Genomic DNA, 21,291 nt, shown 5'->3' with positions numbered 1-21,291 from the left:
CTTCGGTAGCACCGTATTAAGGGTGTGCTTTGCTTGATTAGGGCCTTAAACAGCTGCCCAGGAGTAAAGCATGCGAGCACTTTGCAATAAAAGCTGGAGGTACGAAGCCCTCAGTCAAAGGGGACAGACCCACACCTTGCCTGAGGGGGTAAAAGAAGCTTAAAAGAAGGAAAACCTGTCTTTTCAAATGCCAGAAGAGGTGATAATTTGGTATGAAAGGGAAGGTCCTGAGGTGTTAAAATTAGGTTGGAAGTTTCTTCTAAAATGTGCCCACTAGCTCAATCATGAGGTGTGGCGGTGTGCAAGAGGCAGCTGGTGAAGCTGCACGGCCTGTTGAGTGGGAGGTTAGACTAGATCATGATGTTTCCTTCTGGTCTTAAATTTTATGAAGAAAAGCCTATGGAGGAAAACGTAAGCAAGAATGAAGTACTGTGAGCAGTTGCATGCTTTCAAAGTAGTGTTGTGAGCTCTCTCTGAGAGGACTTGTCTCGCCAAGGGATTTCAACAAAATAAGTCTCGGGGGCAATCACTAGGTGTGGGCAAGGAAACAGCTGGGAGTGATCACTGAAAATGCCTAGATTTGGCCCGTTTCCTTTGAGCCAGAGATGGGACTAAACCAGTAACACTGAATTTCAGTCCCTTGGGTGGCTGCTGCCTAAATCCCTCTCTGACACCCGCAGTCTGGCTCCTGCAAGGGGCTCTGTGGAGGGACCTGCTCCAAGCCCCTCTGACCCAGCAGAGCTGTGTGCCACGCAGGGCTGCCCCGCTCACGGCACGCGTTGCAGGATCAGGGTCTTGTTCCTTGATTCCTGGGAACCTCAGTAGGTCCGTGGGACACCAGAGCTGGTTCTCACTGTGGTGTTTAGAGACTGAGCTCCCTGTTAACAGCAGCAGGACTTGGGTGGTTAAATACTCATCTTCAGCTTTGGAAACGTAACCCTTACGTTCAGCTCTGCCAAGCGTCACCTCTTCTCCTTCAGGTGCTGAACCTGTTCTTAGCTTTGCTACTGAGCTCCTTCAGTGCGGACAACTTGGCAGCAACAGATGACGACGGGGAGATGAACAACCTGCAGATTTCTGTTATTCGCATCAAGAAGGGCATTGCCTGGACCAAGGCGAAAGTGCGGGAGTTCATGCAGGCTCATTTCAAGCAGAGAGAGGCAGATGAGGTCAAACCCTTGGATGAATTGTACGACAAGAAGGTGAACTGCATTGCTAACCATACGGGGGCTGATATCAACAGAGACATTGATTATCAGAAGAATGGCAATGGCACGACGAGTGGAATTGGGAGCAGTGTGGAGAAGTATATCATAGATGAAGATCACATGTCCTTCATCAATAACCCCAACCTCACTGTCCGGGTGCCTATTGCTGTAGGGGAATCGGATTTTGAAAATCTCAACACAGAAGATTTCAGCAGCGATACAGATCCCGATGGCAGCAAAGAGGTAGGATGAAATGCTAAAAATTCATTTGAGTCATTTGACCCTCATGCAAGTGCCTGGAAGCTTGTTGGAAGGGAGAACTAGATAGTTCCAGCACAAAACTTCTGTTCATATTGCAACATTGTCTTTGCACTCAAGACAGAAATTTCTTGTGCTAGTTGCTCTGTGGAGAGCCACAAATACTTACATATAATATAAATACTTAATACTGTCTGTCCTGTTAACATGTGATGTAACCCATGTCAGGACCTTAATGAGGTGAAGTGAGGAAACAACTTTTGTTACAGTAAATCTGGTGAACAGATTGCTGAGTCATCATGATTGATATTTGTTGGGAACTAATTCTAGATTGGATTGTGTTTTATTTTGTGTTCAAGAAACTCGACGAGACCAGCTCCTCTGAAGGTAGCACCATTGATATAAAGCCTGAAGTGGAAGAAGTCCCTGTGGAGGCACCGGAGGAGTATCTGGACCCTGATGCGTGCTTCACAGAAGGTAAGCTGACTCTCTAAGTTACTAACTAACTCTAACTCTAAGTTGTAGAAGGAATCAATCATAGAATCCCAGGTTGGAAAGGACCTCAACGATCGTCTGGTCCAACCTTTCTTGGCAAAAGCACGGTCTAGACAAGGTGGCCCAGCACCCTCCCCAGCCGAACCTTGAAAGTCTCCAATGTTAGGGAATCCACCACTTCCCTGGGGAGATTATTCCAGTGGCTGATTGTTCTCTGTGAAAAATTTTCCTCTTGTGTCCAATCAGAATCTCCCCAGGAGTGACTTGTACCCATTACCCCTTGTCTTCTCCACGTGACTCCTCGTAAAAAGGGAGTCTCCGTCTTCTTTGTAGCCAGGCTTTAAATACTGAAACGTGGTGATAAGGTCTCCCCTAAGCCTTCTTTTCTCAAGGCTGAAGAGACCCGGTTTTCTCAGCCTTTCCTCATATGGCAGCTTCCCAGTCCTTGGATTGTCTTGGTGGCCCTTCTCTGGACCCTCTCCAGCCTGGCCACATCTGTCTTGTATAGCAGGGACCAAAACTGCACACAATATTCCAGGTGTGGCCTGACCAGCGCTGCATAGAGTGGGATAATGGCTTCTTTCTCTCTGCTGGCGATGCCCTTGGTGATGCAGCCCAGCGTCCCGTTGGGTTTCTTTGCTGCAGCAGCACACTGTTCACCCGTGTTGAGCTTATTGTCCACCAGGACCCCCGGGTCCCTTTCCGTAGAGCTGCTCCCCAGCAGGGTACATCCCAGCCGATGGGAAGCCACCAAGCTGTTCTGGGGACCTCTCTGCTCTAAGCTTACCTTAAAGTTCGGTCTCAGTCTGGGTCAGGGATGGCTCTCAGCTTATTTTGAGACCCTCCTTGGACCCCGCGTCAGAGGTGAACTAGTTCAGAAGACTTTGCAAAGTCAAGGCCTCGGAGATGCAGTGGCCATCGCAGGGATGTAGGTGCCCTGTCGGTGGGGCAGGTTCATCTTTCGTACAACTGGTGCCTTGAGTACGTAGAAGCAGAAGAATCTGGCTTCTGGTCGGGTTTTCTTTTCCCCTTCTGTTGCTGGCCTCAATGTCTTTCAGCAGCTGTTCCAGTACGGGTATTCCCATGGCAAAGATATTTTAAATGGTTCAAGGTTATTTTATCAGCAAGTTTTCCATTCCTCTTCTGTCAAGTGCATGGATACCTCACCAAATAGAACAATCTGTTCACAAATTGATGTTAATTCGGGTGCCCAGGTACAGAAGTGGCAAAAGTAATCATAAATTCCTCAAGAGCGCAAGAGTTTTAGCTGAAACTCAGTGTGTTTAGTATTGTTGGCATCAGAACTGCTTCTAAACAATGACAATTTTACGTTCTTACATTAAATCACCTGTTACTAAAGAGAATTTGGGCTCATCCTCCTGTGTGCACTGTCCCCATTGCAGGTTGCATGCAGCGCTGCAAATGTTGCCAGGTCAATATCGAGGAAGGGCTGGGGAAGTCTTGGTGGACCTTGAGGAAGACTTGTTTTCTGATTGTGGAGCACAACTGGTTTGAGACTTTCATCATCTTTATGATCCTGCTGAGCAGCGGTGCTCTGGTGAGTAAAATACAGCAATACGTGTAGCCCCGCAGTGCTAAGCGAGGTGACAGCTAATTGGGAAAGCTGTGTACGGGAGATTTGGTGAAAAAGCAAGCTGTGACGGTTCTTGCCTGGAAAACAACACGGCTCCGTTGTGGTAGGTACCATACAAAAGCCTGTATTGATGATTTCTGTTTAGTTTAAATGGAAAATGGAGACTGAAAGCCTGCAAATCTGGGTTCTGCTCACAGCTTGACTAGAAACGTGAGGATTTTGGACAAAGTCAGGCTGTATCTATGTCTCATTTTGACATTATCGAGCAAGAACATTTATATTTCCCTTTCTTCACTTTCCCATGTCTGCAGAGCTTCTTGACCTCCTGGCGTTCCATAGACACAAATAATCACTGTATGTGTTTTCACACAGCGCACTGTTTAGTAGCCAGCGTTATACAGCAAACAGCTTCAAGCAGGCGTTGCTCACGGGTTTTAGGACAGAAGTCCACAACAACTGGGATCCCCCAGCAGCAGCCTGGTTTTCTTCACGCGCCCGGCTTTCGTAGCGATGAACAGTCTGACGGCCAGCGGACTCAGCCCTTCTGGCTGTGCTGAGCTGTGGAGAAAACCTGCCCGTGTGTGACCGTAGCGATAGCTGTCGCTGAACGTTTAGATGTAAAGGCTGGTACTCGGATCCCTAAAAGGCAGAGAAGTTCTTGTGTTAGTTATTCAGCACTTTCTTTTTTTTTGGGGGGGTTGATTTCTTTGGTTTGGCATTGCAGTGTTGCTAGAGCAGATCAGGTGCACTGTATAAGAAATGCGATTCCATCGCTCATCGCAGTTTGAATAAGCTTCTGGATAACGACATTGATCTGTGGAATAAATCTGATATAATGACACGAGCACCTGGTTATTTCCCAGGCTTTCGAGGATATTTACATAGAACAGAGGAAAACCATCCGGACCATCCTGGAGTACGCGGACAAGGTCTTCACTTACATTTTCATCCTGGAGATGTTGCTGAAATGGTGTGCTTACGGATTCGTCAAGTTCTTCACGAATGCCTGGTGCTGGCTGGATTTCCTCATTGTGGCTGTAGGTATCCTCTCCTCCTTATTTCTGGTTGGGAAAAAAAAAAACGTTAGAAGATTGCTGGGGTAATGTTTTCTCCTGAGAAGTGTCCTAACTGAATCATATACTTAATGAGGATTCAGTCCCAGGTATCTGTAAGTTTCCAAACCCAGGATGAAACCCTTGAGCCAGTTGAGTGTTGCTACGCAACTCTGGAATTTCTGCCCTGTGGGTCCTAATGAGCCTGTGGAGACAAAGGAGGGTTTTCCAACCCTTGGCTCTTTTGCTCCGCTAAAAATACTGTTTCTAAGAGTCCTGCCTGCATGTTGAGCTACCGGAATGTGCTAACGGTGGGAGAACTTGTGCAGCCGTGCTGCTCCTTGGTGACACCCTCTTTCTGTAATCCCTTGCTTGCGTTATTAACAACGGGGGACGATGAGGGTGGCAAAATCTCCCCGCCCCCCCAACCTAACGAGCTCTGTGGTTCTGGGCCTTGGGCGCGTGCGTTTGCTTGTTATGCGAAATGAAGTTCAACGTCATCCTTCTTCTGGTGAAAAGGTGTAACGCGCAGGAGAGGAAGGTCAGGACGGTATCAAACAACCAAGGCAGCTTTGCTGGTAAGAGATCGTAGCACGAACAGGGGGAATATTCGATCTGACACTTCAGCACATCATTGCCTTGGAATTCCCCTGCAGAACATCTTGGCAGGCAGAATAAATTCGAGAATTAAAAGAACAAAGGCAATAGAGAGAAGTCTTAGCAATAAATTTGGCTCTGAAGCACAACAAGAGCATTTAAAATAAATGGAATTTACGTTGTCAAAAGTGGCAGAAAATTACGGAATTCAATAGGATGTGAAGTCTAAAGAATTGCAAAAAAAGGAACTTTAGGCTCCCAAGTGTTTGGATTCTTTTAAAACGTTTCATCACATCCAGTTGTGAATCGGTGTTCTCAGTGAATGCCCCAAGAGCAAGTATAAAAAAAAAAAAAAAAAAAAAAAATTTAAAATTTTTCCAAGCTTCTCATTTGGAACGTTTTGAATATGATTCAGTTATGCCAAGTTGCTGTTCAGTGACATTATCACTCTGGAAATATTTCTGAGTAGGTGGAGGAACTATGCTTGGAGCTCAGGGGCAGAAGTGACTCAAGATGTCTACGTTTCCTGTGGAAAACTGAATCTTTAAATTTATTTTTTTTTTTAAAAAGTCCTCTCTGATCCCCTTAACACCTTTCTTTTTAACACACATCTTGAAGAAATAACTCTTCTTTTCTGAAAATAACCCTCTATCTCTCTCACTGCCTTAAGATGAAGCACAAGTGCTAACGCGGGAGCTCATGCCAGATACCATCTCTTCTTCCGTTCCGCCTTCAGGAGGGTGTCTCAGCAAACGAAATTCTTTGGGGTACCGAATTAAAAACTCGACCAGCGGCTGAGCGCAAAAATAGCACTCGCGGTCCTTGTGCTTCGTGTTGTGAGTTAGATTCCAGCTGCTGGGAACGAGCGAAGTGCAGGTTACTTGGCAGAGGTGTCACGGGCTTCATCTGCTTCCCCAGTGTCTGCCTCTGCTGGGGTAAAGATGAGGAACTTCCCGGGCAGGTAACGCGGTTACAGGCAGTGAGCAAGTACAAGGAGCCAGAATTCCCAGTGCTTTCGCAGAAATTCCGCTTTTCACTCGGGGTGGTAGACAGGAGAGTTGCACATTTTTCTCTGCACAGAACCTGGAATGTGGATTTAAGATGCCAAGGTATTACTCGGCAAAATCTCAGCTGTGCGTGGTGTCCTGTATCTGTTAAATCACTTTTTTTTCAACAAGTTTTCTAATGTGACGTAGATGGGGTTCGAGTGAAGCCAGGATGGCAGCCGCAACTAATAGAGAATAAGCCTTTGCATCGTAACAACGCTCTTGAATGTTATTTTTCAGGTTTGATAGCATTGTCAGATAACCCTCCCGCTCTGATTCCCAAAGCTTGCTGGGTGCGTTTGTGAAGACAAAGTCTTTTCCTGGGTAATAATGAAGGCTTCTGCTTTTCAGTCAATCTGGAATGCCCTTTGTCCGACATCGGCACCTGCTGTGTCTTCTCTCGGAGCGTCCCCAGAGAATAACGCTGGAAGCCCCCTGAGAGCCAACCCCGCCGTTGGCCGTGTCACGGCGTTGTGTTCGTGCCCTGCTGGGGAGCCAGGCGTTATCCCAAGGGGAGGAAGCTCTGAAAGTGAGGATTCAGTGAAGCCTCTACCCTGTGTTACGTTTACGGGGTAAAATGCTCAATTTCTCTGTATATGGACCTTTACAGCCCGCACCTCCAAATCCTATCTGTGTTCTGAAATTTGGGACCAGGACATCAACGTCCCGGGCTTGGTCCCGTCCCGAGGAGGCTGATTTTGCTTCACAAAGGCTTCACTGTAAATCTTTGGGACGCCCCTGGCGTGTTTTGAATCGGTGTATTTTTAAAAGCAGAAAACCACATGGAAAAACCGTGTTGTGATATATTGCGACCACTTATTTTGGGGCGGATACGAAGACAGAAAAAGCGTGGGGCACGTGCACAAACAGCAGAATAAGATGAAATCTCTTAAGTTTTCCCACATGTTCATGCGTTCGAAGTCTCCCTGAAATTTCCCTGGAATATGGGTGCAATAAGAATTGTTCTTATAATTAATTTCACACTATTATCTTAATATCCCTTTTTCAAAACAGAATGAGAAATAGGAAGTGTCCTATTCTGAGAATTAAGCTAAACCCCCCACACCTGTTATCGGAGGAGGTCTCATGTTTTCCCATTACTTGTTACTGTATATTGATGTCTTTTTTTTCTTTTTCCTTAAAAAAGACGTATCTGTTTCTTATCCATGCCTGTAATGTGATACCGGCCCAAAGTAGACCATAGTGCGACGCGGATGAAATGGTGTCTGTAGATGCTATTTACACATGGCCAAGTCGTGTCTGATCTAATCCAAAGAGTTTTCGGGGGGTCGGCGGGGGGAGCAGACTCCGGCCCCGAACGCAGGTGCCGGGTGTAAGGTCGATGGCCCCGCACTGTCGGGGCTCGATCCGGCGGGACCCGGCGCTGCCCCCAAACCGGCCGGTGGAGGATATTCGATAATTCAAGAGCATCAAGCCTAAATCTGGTTCCAGGCCGCTAGAGAAGATAGCTTGTGTGTGGTTACGGTGTTGAAAAAGGGATACCAGGGAAAAAAAGGGGATATAGGAAAAGAACCAGGGATGTAGGAAAAGAAAAAGGGGATATAGGGAAAATAACGGGGATATAGGGAAAATAACAGGGATATAGGAAAAAAACGGGGATATAAGAAAAAAGGGTATATAGAAAAAAACAGGAATATAGGAAAAGAAAAGGGGGATATAGGAAAAAAAACAGGGATATAGGAAAAGAAAAAGGGGAAATAGGGAAAAAATGGAGATATAGGAAAAAAATGGAGATACAGGAAAAGGAAAGGGGGATATAGGAAAAGAAACAGGGATATAGGAGAAGAAAAGGGAGATACAGGAAAAAAGAAATGGCGATATAGAAAAAGAAAACGGGGATATAGGAAAAAAAAAGGGATAGAGGGAGGAAAGAAAGGGATAAAGCGGTCAGGAAAAGGGGATGTAGGAAAGCTGTCCCCAGCTGTGTTGTCGTTTGGTGCCCGAGCCCGAGGAACCCTCACCATCGCCGTGCGCCTGGGCTCGTCCATCCTCATCCTCCCCGGGACGGACGCTCGCCGAGGGGGCGGCAGCTTCAAGCAGGCAAAAAAAAGTGCCCAGCCGTCGCTGGGTGTCACAGGCAGAGAAAACACGGCCGCCCCTGGGCTTTCAGGCAGTAAAAGTTGGGGTCGGCCGTGGCAGCGCTGGGGGGGGGGTCAGCACTCCCATTTTTCAGGATTTTGGCAGGAGAGTCCCTGCAGGCCGCGGGCGCTGGCGGGAGCAGGGTGAGCTGCTGTGCAGGTCGAGCGCAGTTCGTGCAGTGTGTGTATTTATCTGTATTCTTTCTCATAGGTACCTTTAACATTTGTCTGGCTTAAATTTAATGGGCGCCGCTGGGATCCTGCAGACAGTAAAGGGCGAGGGTAAGGTTTTTGTCATCGTTTGGGCTCTTCCTTCCGACAGCCCCCTTCTCCGTCTGTGTGTCTCTGCCTCTCTCTCACTTATCTTTCCCCTATGTCCTTTTCTTATGCCTTTCTCAACCGCATTATTTCCTTCCAGGTCGTTTCAGTCAAGTGAAGTAGGCAGCTGGTGTCATGTCTTCGGTATTTATTACGGGGGTGGTCCAGGCTGGCCGTCTGGGCTGGGCAATCAGTGCTAGGGGATTCGCTCTAACAGTCTGGAACCTTTTTTTTCCTTTTTTTTTTTTTTTTCCTTTCTTTCTTTCTTTTTTTCTTTCTTTCTTTCTTTCTTTTTTTTTCTCTTTTTTTTTTTTCTCTATTTTCTGTGTAGGTCTCTTTAGTCAGCCTTATAGCTAATGCCCTGGGCTACTCGGAACTAGGTGCCATAAAGTCCCTTAGGACACTAAGAGCTTTGAGGCCTTTAAGAGCGTTGTCCCGATTTGAGGGGATGAGGGTAAGATGCCATTAGCAGCTGATCCTTCTGCATGCCTGTGGAGCGGTTTTTTTTAAGCATGCTAGAACTGATCAAAACTGGTGGAAAGAGAATTCCAAAGAGAATCATGACGCAGCCGCTGACTCGATCACCTCTACCGTGGATGTCCCCGCACCCTGCCCACCGCCGCACCCTCCCCTCTTAAGAAAGGGAGACGCATTAAGCTGCCTCATTACATTAATTACTGGCCCAAACCACATGCCATTTGTAGACGATGTTAACACTTGGCTGTTCTCATTTAGCCTGGCTTTATACCTCGAGCATCCGAGGGGGCTTCTCAGCTGTGACTCTTCTTATCTAGGGAGAATCACCAGGTGCAAAGAAGCAGAATTGGAACCACCGCAGTGTCTCCAGCCCCCCGAGGGGTTTGGCCGCTGGTGGAATTGGGCTGAAAGTCTCTTTCGGAGGGGTTTTTAAAAATGCAATCTGCCTGCGAGGGGGTGAAGGGATCTCTCAGGCCTTCAGGAAGGGACTGGCGGGGAGCTCAGCTGTTTGAAAAAAAGGCTTTGGTTTAATTCCTCTTGTTGCACCTTGTTGTTCTCGGTCCAGTCTGGTGGCGACTGGAAGCCTTGTCTGAGAGTGAAGCTTTTCCTTTCCTCTCCCTCCCTTTTACCATGCTTTATGGTCCCCTGTCCTGTCACTGCGGAACCAGCAACGAAGCACAAGCAAAGCATTGAACTTAACAAGCTTTCCTCAAATTGTTAGAGGGCACCCCTGGCTTGGGGACTCAAAATTCCTGCAGTGTCTCGTTACTTGGCCACTAATATTCTATATGCCGGTGCTTTTTTTTCCATTTGGGATTGCAGTAGTCTTAGAAGAACACGCAAAAAAATTATATGTTTCTCTTAAGTAGAGGGTATGTTGGGTTAATGGCTTTCCCAGTTGCTCTGAGAACAGTAATGTAGGTCTTCCGTGCTAAATCCCAGTTAGCTCACAACTAGAGATAGTATAGGAGATAAAACTAGGTATTTTTTAAAAAAAGGGAAGGGAATAGCAGTCGCAGAGTTTTACTTCACTGTAGTGATTCCACTTGGATCCTTCTGATCTCCCTGGAATTTGCTGTGGAGTAACTGAGCACAAAGCCCAGCGCGAGAGAGGGAACGAAGGGATCAGGGGGGAAGTGATAGGAGAAAATGATACCATAACAAATCCAAAGAGGGTTATTTCTTCCCTAATATGTTACCCTGCTCTTATTTCTTTGTGTCGCTCTGCCTAATTCTGAACTTCATTCTATAATACAGGCACAAAGGATGAAAACAGGCACAAAGCTGGAGCTTTTGCGGGGCTGGGTTCAGGTCCCACCTAAGGGTACAATCACAAAGGAAAAAGCACTAACCCTGTAGATATTAACAGCTATTTTTAAGCCGTGCTGGAGAGAAGCTGTGATTTCTAATGCACAATCAGGAAATTCTCACGCTTAAAGTGGGGGATTTTCACCAGAGCTAAATTGGTAGGGATTTGTGACTGCAGCCTGTTAGTTACCTAAACCCAATTATTTTTCCTTTGTTTTGACTTGAAGACAAGTGTTGCTGCCCCATACAACCAGAACAATTCTGCTGAGCCAGAGAATAGAGATTTGAAATGCCTTTGCAAAGGAAACATAACATGCAGTTCTTTGCTTTTCTCTACTCCATAGTAATCTGCATTTTCAAGAGCTTGCTCTGCTCTTAAATGATTCAGGAAGTTTGACAGTGATGCTGTGAAACGTGCATGCGTTTTTGTCAGTCTGCACACAAAAGCCATGTTCCTTCTCTCGCGTCTTTTCGAATACCGTATAAAACGAACGTAGCGTTGGTGACCGTGCCTGAAGAGGGTGTGACGCCTTTTTTTCGCTGCCCGTGATAAACTGGAATAAGCAGCGTATTAATAACCGAAGGATCTGAAACCAAAAAGGCGTGCTGGTGTCGGAGCATCCCACCTGGGGCACAGAGCCCATCTGGAGGACCTGTCTCTAATCTGTGTCTTTATCCCCCACTGGTGATGGATCCATGACGTCATTTTAGAGTTGTAATGCTCCTCACTGTCTAGATCACCGTTTTCTTCAATTTCCTTCCTGCAACGGAGGGCAGGAGCTCGCTGAGTGGCGTGGGGGTGGTGGCTGCATCCGGCAGACGGATGTTGTCGGAGGAGAGGGGACTCTCGGCGGTGGCCAGCACCAGTTGAGGAGTCCCCAGTCACTGTGTATTGAGGAGTCTTTCAAAACTAAGGCAAAGGGGTAAAAACAGTTTAGATCCTGTTCATCTATTAAAGGAATCTAAATTAGGAGATCATAATAAAAGATTTAATATCCTGCTGACCTAACTCTATTAAAAGCCTGAGAGCTTACAGCTTGTCATGTGTTGGCCAGGGATGCTAAGGGACATGGTGCTCCCGCACTCCGAAAGGCTAAAATTAGGAGATGGTGGAAGATACGAGCTCTGACAAAACTCATTATCGCTTCCTGCTGTGTTTGCTGCAGTTTGGAGGAAGGAACATGGCTTTTCTGTCTTCTTGAGCCTGCCTAGCTGCATGCTCAGCTGTCTGCCTGAGACAACATGATTGGCCTTGCTTGGTCACCGACATGATCTCGATGTTTCCAGCGACTCGCTGCTTAGTCGTAACAGAGCGACGCCGGGCTCGGTCCCGTCCCCCCCCCTACAGCGTCGGTGTCCCCCGGTTTGCTGGCGAGCTGGGTGGGAGCAGGAGGCGGCTTCCAAGTGACAACAGCCTTGTTTGCAAGTGGGGAATGGCCAGAAGGGCCACTGGCTGCTGAGACCCCTCAAATCCATCAGCAAAAGTGTCCTTGGACTTGGCTCTGAGAAAATTGTAGCTAGGAGCCGGTTTGTTACTAAGAAGAGAGTCTGAGCCTCACTCAGTGACGTCCCCCTCTCCCTTTTGGCGAATAAAATTATTTAAAATAATTGTTGTTTAACTAAAGACATAACAATCCAAAATCGAACCCAGCAAATCTAACGGCCTGGCCTGTTTTGTTTCAAAAACAGAGCTTCAGCGGGTGGCTTTTGAGCAGAATTATTTTACCGCTTGGAATAAGTTCACTGCCAACTTCTGCGTGGAGTCAACGCCACAGACGTGTCCGTGGCCTTACCTCCTATTCCCCCCTCAACACCAGCCGTATTGATGCTTGCTGTTTCCTGCCTCGTGTTTTATACTGAAACTTTTTCCCACCCCTTCCAACACAGGTGGTTGTCAACGCCTTGGTTGGCGCTATCCCTTCCATTATGAATGTGTTGTTGGTCTGCCTTATCTTCTGGCTGATTTTCAGCATTATGGGGGTTAACCTGTTTGCCGGGAAATATCATTACTGCTTTAATGAAACAGCTGAGGAGCGCTTTGAAATAGATATTGTTAACAACAAGACAGACTGCGAAGCGCTGATGCCACCCAACTCCACTGAGATTCGATGGAAGAACGTGAAAATTAACTTTGACAACGTTGGGGCAGGATATCTGGCTCTTCTGCAAGTTGTAAGTTTTGCTTTCACCATCTCCCCGGTAATGGTAGATACAAGCCGCTTCTCGTGCGCGTGGACTGCTTCCCCCTCCCCATGAGATACAGCATTCCGTTCATCCCACTGGGGTTCGGGTCTGGAATGAAATCGCCATTTTTTCTGTTAGCCCATTGCCTAATGTGGGCCTCCCAGCAGAGCGGGTGGCCCCAACTCTTGCTCTTCAAAGAGTCTCCCAAACCTTCGGTGAGACAACAGCAAACCTGGTTAGATTCATCTTGATTCATTTTGTTTGGATTAAATGAAAAGAGAAGTATTTAAGTAATATTGGCATTCAGCATACGGGGCGATCAAGAGTGGCAGGGAACCCTTGACCTACCTGGCACGAATCAGACTTGGCCTTTTGCTTTGGGTGAATTCTCTCTGAGAGAAGGTGTGTTTTCTTTGCTAGGCCACTTTCAAGGGCTGGATGGACATCATGTACGCCGCGGTGGACTCCAGAAAGGTAAAGTGCGTGACCACAGTCTCACCCCCCAATACTTCACTCTGCTATTTCACTTTGGTGAAATCAAGATTGAAAGTTGTAGAACTAAGCTTACGTTATGTATTTAATGCTGTGATTGTTTCAGTTGCTCTGTTAGTGTGTTAAATTAAACGCCGCTCAAGAAAATTCCCAGGGTTCTCCTGGTTGCTTTAGGGGCAGGGAAACTCCTGCTGGAGTAGAAATACAGGGAAGAAGGGAGTACAGTGAAGTGTGTTTCATCAGCAGAATAAATTATGGGGAGGAATTAGCTCGAAGGTGCTCCATGAGCCCTGCGTCTGCATGGGAGCCCAGGTGTCGGTTTAATCCAGTGTTGAGGTGTTGTCTGGGTTGGAGCTCTTTCTCCAGGCACTCTTCTTGTTCTCGCATGCTGGACTCATGCAAATGCCATTACTTCCTTTTTGCTTTCTAATTTTTTTTTCCTTCTCGTCTCTCGGGTTTTATAACAAAGATTTTTAAATGAATTTTCTTGTCCTATGCCTAGTGCAGGGTTGGAAACAAGTAGCGTGACCGTGTCAGGACAGTGTGAAAAATGATCTTCTCTTTGTGATCAGCTGATGGTCTTACATGTCCCTCTTCAGAAGAAAGACTGATGTCTTCATTTGGACAGTGCTTGCCACTAAAATGATCGTTTCCTTTGTGATTTGCGAATTACCTATTTATTTTATGGGCACTAGCCTCATTTAGTTACAGTGAAAGTCAGTTTAAACTGTAGCACGTTTTATTTCTGAAAATTAGATCACCATCCTCCTGGTATATACGTACGATATACGTTTGCTTTGCTTTGAACAGTGTGAGAACACAGTTTTCCGTGTATAACTCCAGCTCTATAAAGCATGACTGTCTGCTTACATGGGAATACTTGAAACATGGCCAATCTCATTTTGGCTGTATTTGTACGATGTCTTTGAAATGCCATTTGTGTCTCTTATCTCCCATTCAGCAAGAAGAGCAACCCAAGTACGAGGACAACATTTACATGTACATATATTTTGTTATCTTCATTATCTTCGGCTCCTTTTTCACCCTGAACTTGTTCATTGGTGTCATCATTGACAACTTCAATCAACAAAAGAAAAAGATAAGTGCTCTGTGTTTGCTCATTAGTCGGGGAGCTGTCGGAGGAACGTTGAGTCTTCAGGATGATGGGGTTTTCCTGCAAAATACAGGCCAAGGACCTTCAGGCTGGGGCAGGAGCCTCCCCCTTGGAGCCGTGGGCTGCGGGACCACTGTGACTCCCTGCCCAGCCCCACTGCGCCGGGCGCGAGAGGCTCAGGGAGTCCAAGAGGCAGCCCCAAGCTTTGTGTAAAGCTCTAGCCAGATGAGACATTCTCCCTAGACTACATTTTCGTGCATTTCTGGTTGGGTTTTTTTTTGCCTTGACTAAAATGTACAGATTGGAAGTAAGATGTCTTCCTTGCCCACCCCCCCCTCTCTGATACGCTGCTTTTCTTCTCTGTAAGTGAAGCCGAGGATTTGCACATATTCCTGCTAAATGGCCCGGCACCTCTGCTGCCTGTTTGTCACTAATGAGCTAGAGGGGATGGGGAAGAAGGCAGCGTGGTAAAACAGGTTATTCATAGGAAAAAAACTGTTTTCTTTGAAGAAATATAAGTACGGCTTGGGTATTAGTGTAAGTTATTTCTGTCTAAAATAGCTGCCACCAACTACCCATATGGCAGGTATCCTCATGACTTAGCTAGGATGTTATTCCTTTCCCTTCTGGGGTAGGAGCTGATTGTAACCAGTTTTCCTTTTGCCCCTTTACTTTGGAGGTCAAGATATTTTCATGACAGAAGAACAAAAGAAGTACTATAATGCCATGAAAAAACTGGGTTCAAAGAAACCTCAGAAACCTATTCCCCGACCTCTGGTGAGTATGTTATAAAGGGAACTGAAGGGAAAAACCTGCAGAGTAGACTTTCAAAGGAGCTTCAGCTCCAAAAGCATCCTTTGTTCTACTTCATGCCGGACTCCACATCCCCATGTTCTTGTCATTGTAATTCAGGTATGACCTGAGAAAGGTTAAAATGCTACAGCTGCGGTTGATGTTAATCAGTTGGCTCACTTGAATCGACAAAACAAGCTGAAAGCCCTCTCTGGCTGAGAGGCTCTAGATGGAGAGTAGGAGGGCTCCTGGCATTAGCGAGCGGGGTCCTGGACACCCAGGCAGCCGTTTGGGTTACGTTCATCGAGACCTAAGCACGTTTCCCTGCTTTCAGAAAGGCTTTGTGCGTGACATTAGGCGAGTCCCTTAGATGCTGCGGTGGATAAGGCATCCTGCTGCTGGGACTAGACTGCTGCTGGGACGCAAGGGAGGTGGTTGGAGTCTAGTTCAGGTACTCTGCAGGTACTACTGCAAGGTAGACCTGTCTGCCTTCTCCAGTTGTGAATGGAAGGGCATCACCCTGCCTTTGGTCTCAACAAAGAGGATGATATGCTGGTAACAGGGCTGCGGTAGCATGTTTGGGGTGTAAATAATAGCATTTTCCTGTCTTTCCCACAAACAGATTGAATCGTGGCTAGAGCTTGCCTTGAAAACTTCATAAAATACTGAAAAAACAATGTCCCCATGCCTGTTTCCACCAACAGTGATATAATTTGTTGACTAACGGTAGATTCTTGTTGACTAATGGTCTGAAGTTGCGGCAGGGGAGGTTTAGATTAGATATTAGGAAGAACTACTTTACTGCAAGAGTGGTCAGGCACTGGGACAGCCTGCCCAGGGAGGGGGTTGAGTCACCATCCCTCGAGGTGTTTAAGAAACGTCTAGATGTGGCACTTCAGGGCATGCTCTAGTGGCAGAGAGTGTAGGTTGTTTGGTTGGACTCGATGATCTCAAAGGTCCTTTCCAACCATGAAGATTCTGTGATTCTATGATTCTTGTTCAAACTTCATTGGTTCATTGTCTCTCTCCTGTTGCACAGAACCGCATCCAAGGAGCTGTCTTTGACTTTGTTACTCAGCAAGCATTTGATATAGTCATCATGATGCTCATTTGCCTCAACATGGTGACCATGATGGTGGAGACGGACACACAAAGCAAGCAGATGGAGGACATCCTTTACTGGATCAACCTGGTGTTTGTCATCTTCTTCACCTGTGAGTGTGTGCTGAAGATGTTCGCCTTGCGGCACTATTATTTCACCATCGGGTGGAACATTTTTGACTTCGTGGTTGTGATTCTGTCCATCGTGGGTAAGTGCAACACCAATTAGATAGAGGTCTGTGAGCGCTAGGCTGTCTTGGTGTTTGCAGAGTAGAGCACGTTCTTGTCTTTGAAGAGGTGCCAGCACTTGGAGGTTCTCTTTTTAGCCTTGTGAAGAGACTGTGGCAGAATTTGGCAGCTTGAAGTCCTGACTAATGCGCCCTCCTCCCTCTGTTCTGGCATTCATTTCCAGTTGTATGGAGTAAAACACTTGACAATTAACTCTCCCTGTCTTTAAAAACAGTTTTACTCACCTCATCCGAATGTTATAATGCTTATTAAGCACTGAAAATAGCATTGCAGTGCTTCCTACATCAGCATGTGATTTGCACTCTTCAGTTTGGTTGAATGTTGAATCAACCAGTTTCCTCCAACAGGGTTTTGGTTTTTAGTGGCTGATCTGTAAAACACGCATAACCTCACAAGTACAACAGGGTAACTCAAAAAGCTTGGCTGCACCCAGCTCTGCCCAGGTGTACTGACAAACCACCAACATTTAGTGTCCTGCGGTCTGAAACTCAGACCCAGGCTTGTCTACTGCTTGACATAAGGTTTATCTTGCATATTTTTAGCGCCTTCAAAGTAGAGTCCATGGCCTGACTCCCGTGTCAGAGTTAGGCACCAAGAGCTAGATGCCTCCAAGAAACAACTCGTCCATCCTTATCCAGGTGGAACGAATCTCTCCATTTCGGAGATCTGCTTAGGGAGCCAGAGCAGCTGGCTGAGACTTAGCTGCCTGAAGGTGAGGCCACTTAATCGCAGACCCCCTTTGAAAATCTGACCAAGGTGTTCTGCGTGCCCAATGCCTTGACTAGGTTGAGAAGCAGCAGCAGACTGCTCATCTGCATTGTCACACTTGTCCCTTCTCTTCTTCTTTAGGAATGTTCCTGGCTGAAATCATTGAGAAGTATTTTGTGTCACCCACTCTATTCCGAGTCATCCGACTGGCTCGCATTGGACGTATCCTGCGTTTGATCAAAGGAGCCAAAGGGATCCGCACTTTGCTTTTTGCCTTAATGATGTCCTTGCCTGCCTTGTTCAACATTGGCCTCTTGCTGTTCTTGGTCATGTTCATCTTCTCCATCTTTGGCATGTCAAACTTTGCCTACGTCAAGCATGAGGCTGGCATAGACGATATGTTCAACTTTGAGACCTTTGGCAACAGCATGATCTGCTTGTTCCAGATCACCACATCAGCTGGCTGGGATGGGCTCCTGCTGCCAATCCTAAACCGGCCTCCAGACTGCGACCTGGACAAGGAGCATCCTGGGAGTGGTTTTAAGGGGGATTGTGGGAACCCCTCAGTGGGGATATTTTTCTTTGTGAGTTATATCATCATCTCCTTCCTGATCGTGGTCAACATGTACATTGCCATCATCCTGGAGAACTTCAGCGTGGCGACAGAGGAGAGCGCAGATCCACTAAGTGAGGACGACTTTGAGACCTTCTATGAGATCTGGGAAAAGTTCGACCCTGACGCCACCCAGTTCATAGAGTACAGCAAGCTCGCAGACTTTGCTGATGCTCTGGAACATCCTCTCCGCGTCCCCAAACCCAACACCATCGAACTCATCGCCATGGACCTGCCTATGGTAAGTGGAGACAGGATCCACTGTTTAGACATCCTGTTTGCCTTCACCAAACGCGTCCTGGGGGACAGTGGAGAGCTGGATATCCTGAGACAGCAGATGGAGGAAAGATTCGTGGCGTCCAACCCTTCCAAAGTGTCTTATGAGCCTATCACAACAACGCTCCGGCGTAAGCAGGAAGAAGTTTCGGCGGTGGTCATCCAGAGGGCTTACAGGGCTCGTTTAGCACGACGGGGCTTTATTAGCCGAAGGCCTGTCTCCACAAAACTGGAAAATGGAGGAACGAACAGGGAGAAAAAGGAAGGCACCCCATCTACCGCGTCCCTCCCCTCGTACGACAGCGTCACCAAGCCCGAGAAGGAGAAACAGCAACGGGCGGAGGAAGGAAGACGAGAAAGAGCGAAAAGACAAAAAGACGTCAGGGAATCCAAGTGTTGAGACAAAATAATAGAATTGTACAAATTAAAATATTTGCAAGCGAAAAGATTGTTTACAAACTTCCTGAAATATATCAATACAGAACAGCTGTGGAGACACTTACCTGAAGATCTTATACCAAACATAGTCTGCTTACTGTGTGACAGCGTTGCATCTAAAGCAGTGACCTACCACCTGTTTAAAGGACCCTTGTAAACAAACATTTAAACACAAAAAAGGAAAAAAAATGGATTTTCTATTGTTTGGGCAGGTGGATACTGCATGTTCCACATCAGTCAATGCAACTTAGGACAAACAAGCGAAATAAAACACACACACACACACACACACACACTCTGAAACAAAACCCGCTGCTGGGATTCATATATTTTCCAAAGCAGCCAAAAATGGATTTTATTTTCCCATTTTGTTGATTATTATCGAAAGAAAACCCAGAAGTCACAATCTTAAAGGGTTTGTTCATGCAAAACTAGATTTGCATTTAGTTAAGCAGCAAAAAAAAAAAAAAAAAAGAAAAAAAGTTAAAATAAGTAAAAAAAAAAAAACGAGAAAAGGAAACAAACCACCCATTTAGCCCATGCCATTTAATTGTCATAGTTTATTTGGTATTTATTATCTGCATTCTACTTTCTACATGGGCTTTACTTGGTTTGGGAGATGGGGTAATCGGGTACCTTCAGCCTGGAGGCAGCTCGGGCTGATTCCCCCCCAAAAAAAAAAAAAGTGCTTGTTCAATGCATAGAAGCGACTTGCATGATGGCATGCCGTGACCAGGGACCATGCATGAGGAACCATTAGACCACAAGACACTCAGTAATCTGTCCACAGCAGTGTGTTTAAGCCATAAATTCCAGGCACTCCACTGACTACCGTACACCGTATTTGGAGATAAACTTTCACACTAACTGGCCCCTCTGCCCGTCCTTCCCGATCGGTCCTACACCCGCCAGTAGGAGGAAAAAAAAAAAAAAACCAAACAAAAAGGAACCAACAAAAAGAAACGAGCGGAGGAAATACTTGTGTGTGTATGTTTAACGACTTGTCTTTTTTTTTCCGTACAGCCATCTTTTTGCACACTGAAATATGACAAAACTAAATGCTGCTCTGGACCTCGTCCGAGGGGAGGTGATAAAAACTGAGAATGGCTTGTTATACTCTTGTCACTGTAAAACCAAAATCTAGGGCTTAAATACCAGTCAGTAAGTTCATTTGTATCCTGCAATATTTATCATTAATACCAATCGTTATTCAGCCTCCATCCTGCAGCGTAGACACTCTTTTTCTTTTTCTTTTTTTTCTTTTTTTTCGGTTAGAGATAAGTGCTGTGAAAAATCAGTGTGTTATCTCTACCGGAGACACGGGGAGCGTCCCCGAGGCCGTCACACTGGGGGCCGGGGCCGTGCCCTGGCCCGGGGGGTGGCTGCGGGACCCCCGGCTCTCCGGGCCCTGCGGCAGCACTGGGGGTGGCCGCTGTGGGGGGACTGGTGGCCGGGAGGGTTCTGAGCAAGGAGCGGCCCCATCCCAGGCTCCGGAGCCTTCTCCGTCTCCCCAGGCACCTCCATGGGGGGGGGCCGCACTGGCCCCCCGGGGCGGGTGGGGGCCGGAGCTGCCCTTTCCCAGCCCTGCTGCGGCGGTGGCTGACATGGCGCCCGGGCCCAACCTCGCTGTTCCTCAGCGCCCAGGCCCGGCCCTCCCCACGTCCTGCTCCGTGCTGTCCTTGTCGCCAAGCCGGCCTCGGCCGCCGCTCTGGCTGGCAGGTTTTTTCCCGTTGGGGCCAGGGGCGTCTGCGCGGGGGGCCGCAGCGCGGGCGCTCGCCCAGGGAAGGAGAGTGAGGGGTCGGTGTCAGTCGATTCCCCGGAATGGCGGGGCAAAAACCCAAGAGGACGGAAGTGGATGGCAGGAGGGACCTCAGTTGGCATCATCTCACAACCCGGAAAATGACAGGAGTCACTTAAAAACCCCAAACCCAGCAGGAAGCCGCCCAGCAGCCGCCGGGGCCGGCGCCCTCGCCATCGCCAGCTCGGCGGAGCCGTCCTGCACCCAGCAACGCGGCCAGGAACCTTTTGTACCCTGTCAGCTCTTGCCCCAGTCGCTCCTAGGATGTGATGTATCATAACAAAGAAAAACTACATACATATGTACAGGCTACGTTGTAAACAGCACAAAAGAGAAAAAAAAAAATAGCTGAAAAGTGTGGTTGAACTTTTTAAGAGAATATTATAAATACTGTAATATATCATTTTATTTTATCGGCATGCCTTTTTGTAAATACAAAGAACTACAAAAATAATAGAATGGCTTCTGGCTTATGCCATTGTCCATGTTTATTTTTATTTTTTTAATATTCTTCTGTTTTCCTTAGACTTTAGATAGCCAGGAAACGTCCCCCAAAGAAAAAAAAAAATAAAAGACAAACCAACCCCTACCCTCCTCCCCCCCAAAAAAACCTAGATTTTAAAAAAAAAAGCTTTATTGCAATTGATCTTTGCAACAGCAAAAGTATATCTATCTTTGGGTTCCAATGTGCAATAAGTTGACCACTTCTATGCAAGATTTGGCTAAACTTCATAATTGTTCTTAAGCTGGGCTATTGGCTCGTAGGTGAAGCTTGGTACGTTTAGCGGTCGTGCTGGCCATTTCATTAAGCTACTCAATTACTTTAAAATAAAAAGTCCCTTGAAACTATGTCTATGTATTCATTTTTTTACCATCAGATCTGTATTAAATGCGAGAGGCCAGCGGTGCTGAGACTGAACGGGAGCGGAGCGGTTCTTCAGCTGTTGGTTGGCCGCCATCAGTCCTTCCGCTTCAAGAAAAACTTCCTGGGGGGTTTTTTGGGGGTGGTTTTTCTCCCCGAGTTCCCTCCCTCGGGCAGAGGTTTCCTCCGGCCATGGCTCCAGGTGCTGCCAG

General features: G+C 46.9%; 1 protein-coding gene across 9 annotated transcripts in view; it reads left to right on the top strand.

Moving 5' to 3' along the window:
- Positions 1–21,063, top strand: part of SCN8A (sodium voltage-gated channel alpha subunit 8) — a 61,139-nt gene extending 40,076 nt beyond the window's left edge. For 8 of the 9 annotated variants that reach the window (XM_054183077.1, XM_054183073.1, XM_054183069.1 and 5 more), the window contains 11 exons: positions 981–1,451; positions 1,826–1,943; positions 3,365–3,519; positions 4,419–4,592; positions 8,999–9,121; positions 12,340–12,624; positions 13,057–13,110; positions 14,090–14,227; positions 14,915–15,019; positions 16,074–16,344; positions 17,234–21,063. In XM_054183077.1, coding sequence (XP_054039052.1) covers positions 981–1,451; positions 1,826–1,943; positions 3,365–3,519; positions 4,419–4,592; positions 8,999–9,121; positions 12,340–12,624; positions 13,057–13,110; positions 14,090–14,227; positions 14,915–15,019; positions 16,074–16,344; positions 17,234–18,381 — 3,042 coding nt within the window. In that variant the 3' untranslated portion in view covers positions 18,382–21,063. The remainder of the gene's footprint in view (positions 1–980; positions 1,452–1,825; positions 1,944–3,364; positions 3,520–4,418; positions 4,593–8,998; positions 9,122–12,339; positions 12,625–13,056; positions 13,111–14,089; positions 14,228–14,914; positions 15,020–16,073; positions 16,345–17,233) is intronic. The other variant, XM_054183070.1, reaches the window with a different exon arrangement.
- Positions 21,064–21,291: the final 228 nt, after the last annotated feature.

Source organism: Rissa tridactyla, chromosome 24 (assembly GCF_028500815.1).
Source record: "Rissa tridactyla isolate bRisTri1 chromosome 24, bRisTri1.patW.cur.20221130, whole genome shotgun sequence".
Classification (NCBI taxonomy): Eukaryota; Metazoa; Chordata; class Aves; order Charadriiformes; family Laridae; genus Rissa; species Rissa tridactyla.
The sequence above is the reverse complement of the archived record's forward strand: the minus strand, read 5'-3'. Positions and strand labels throughout refer to the sequence as shown.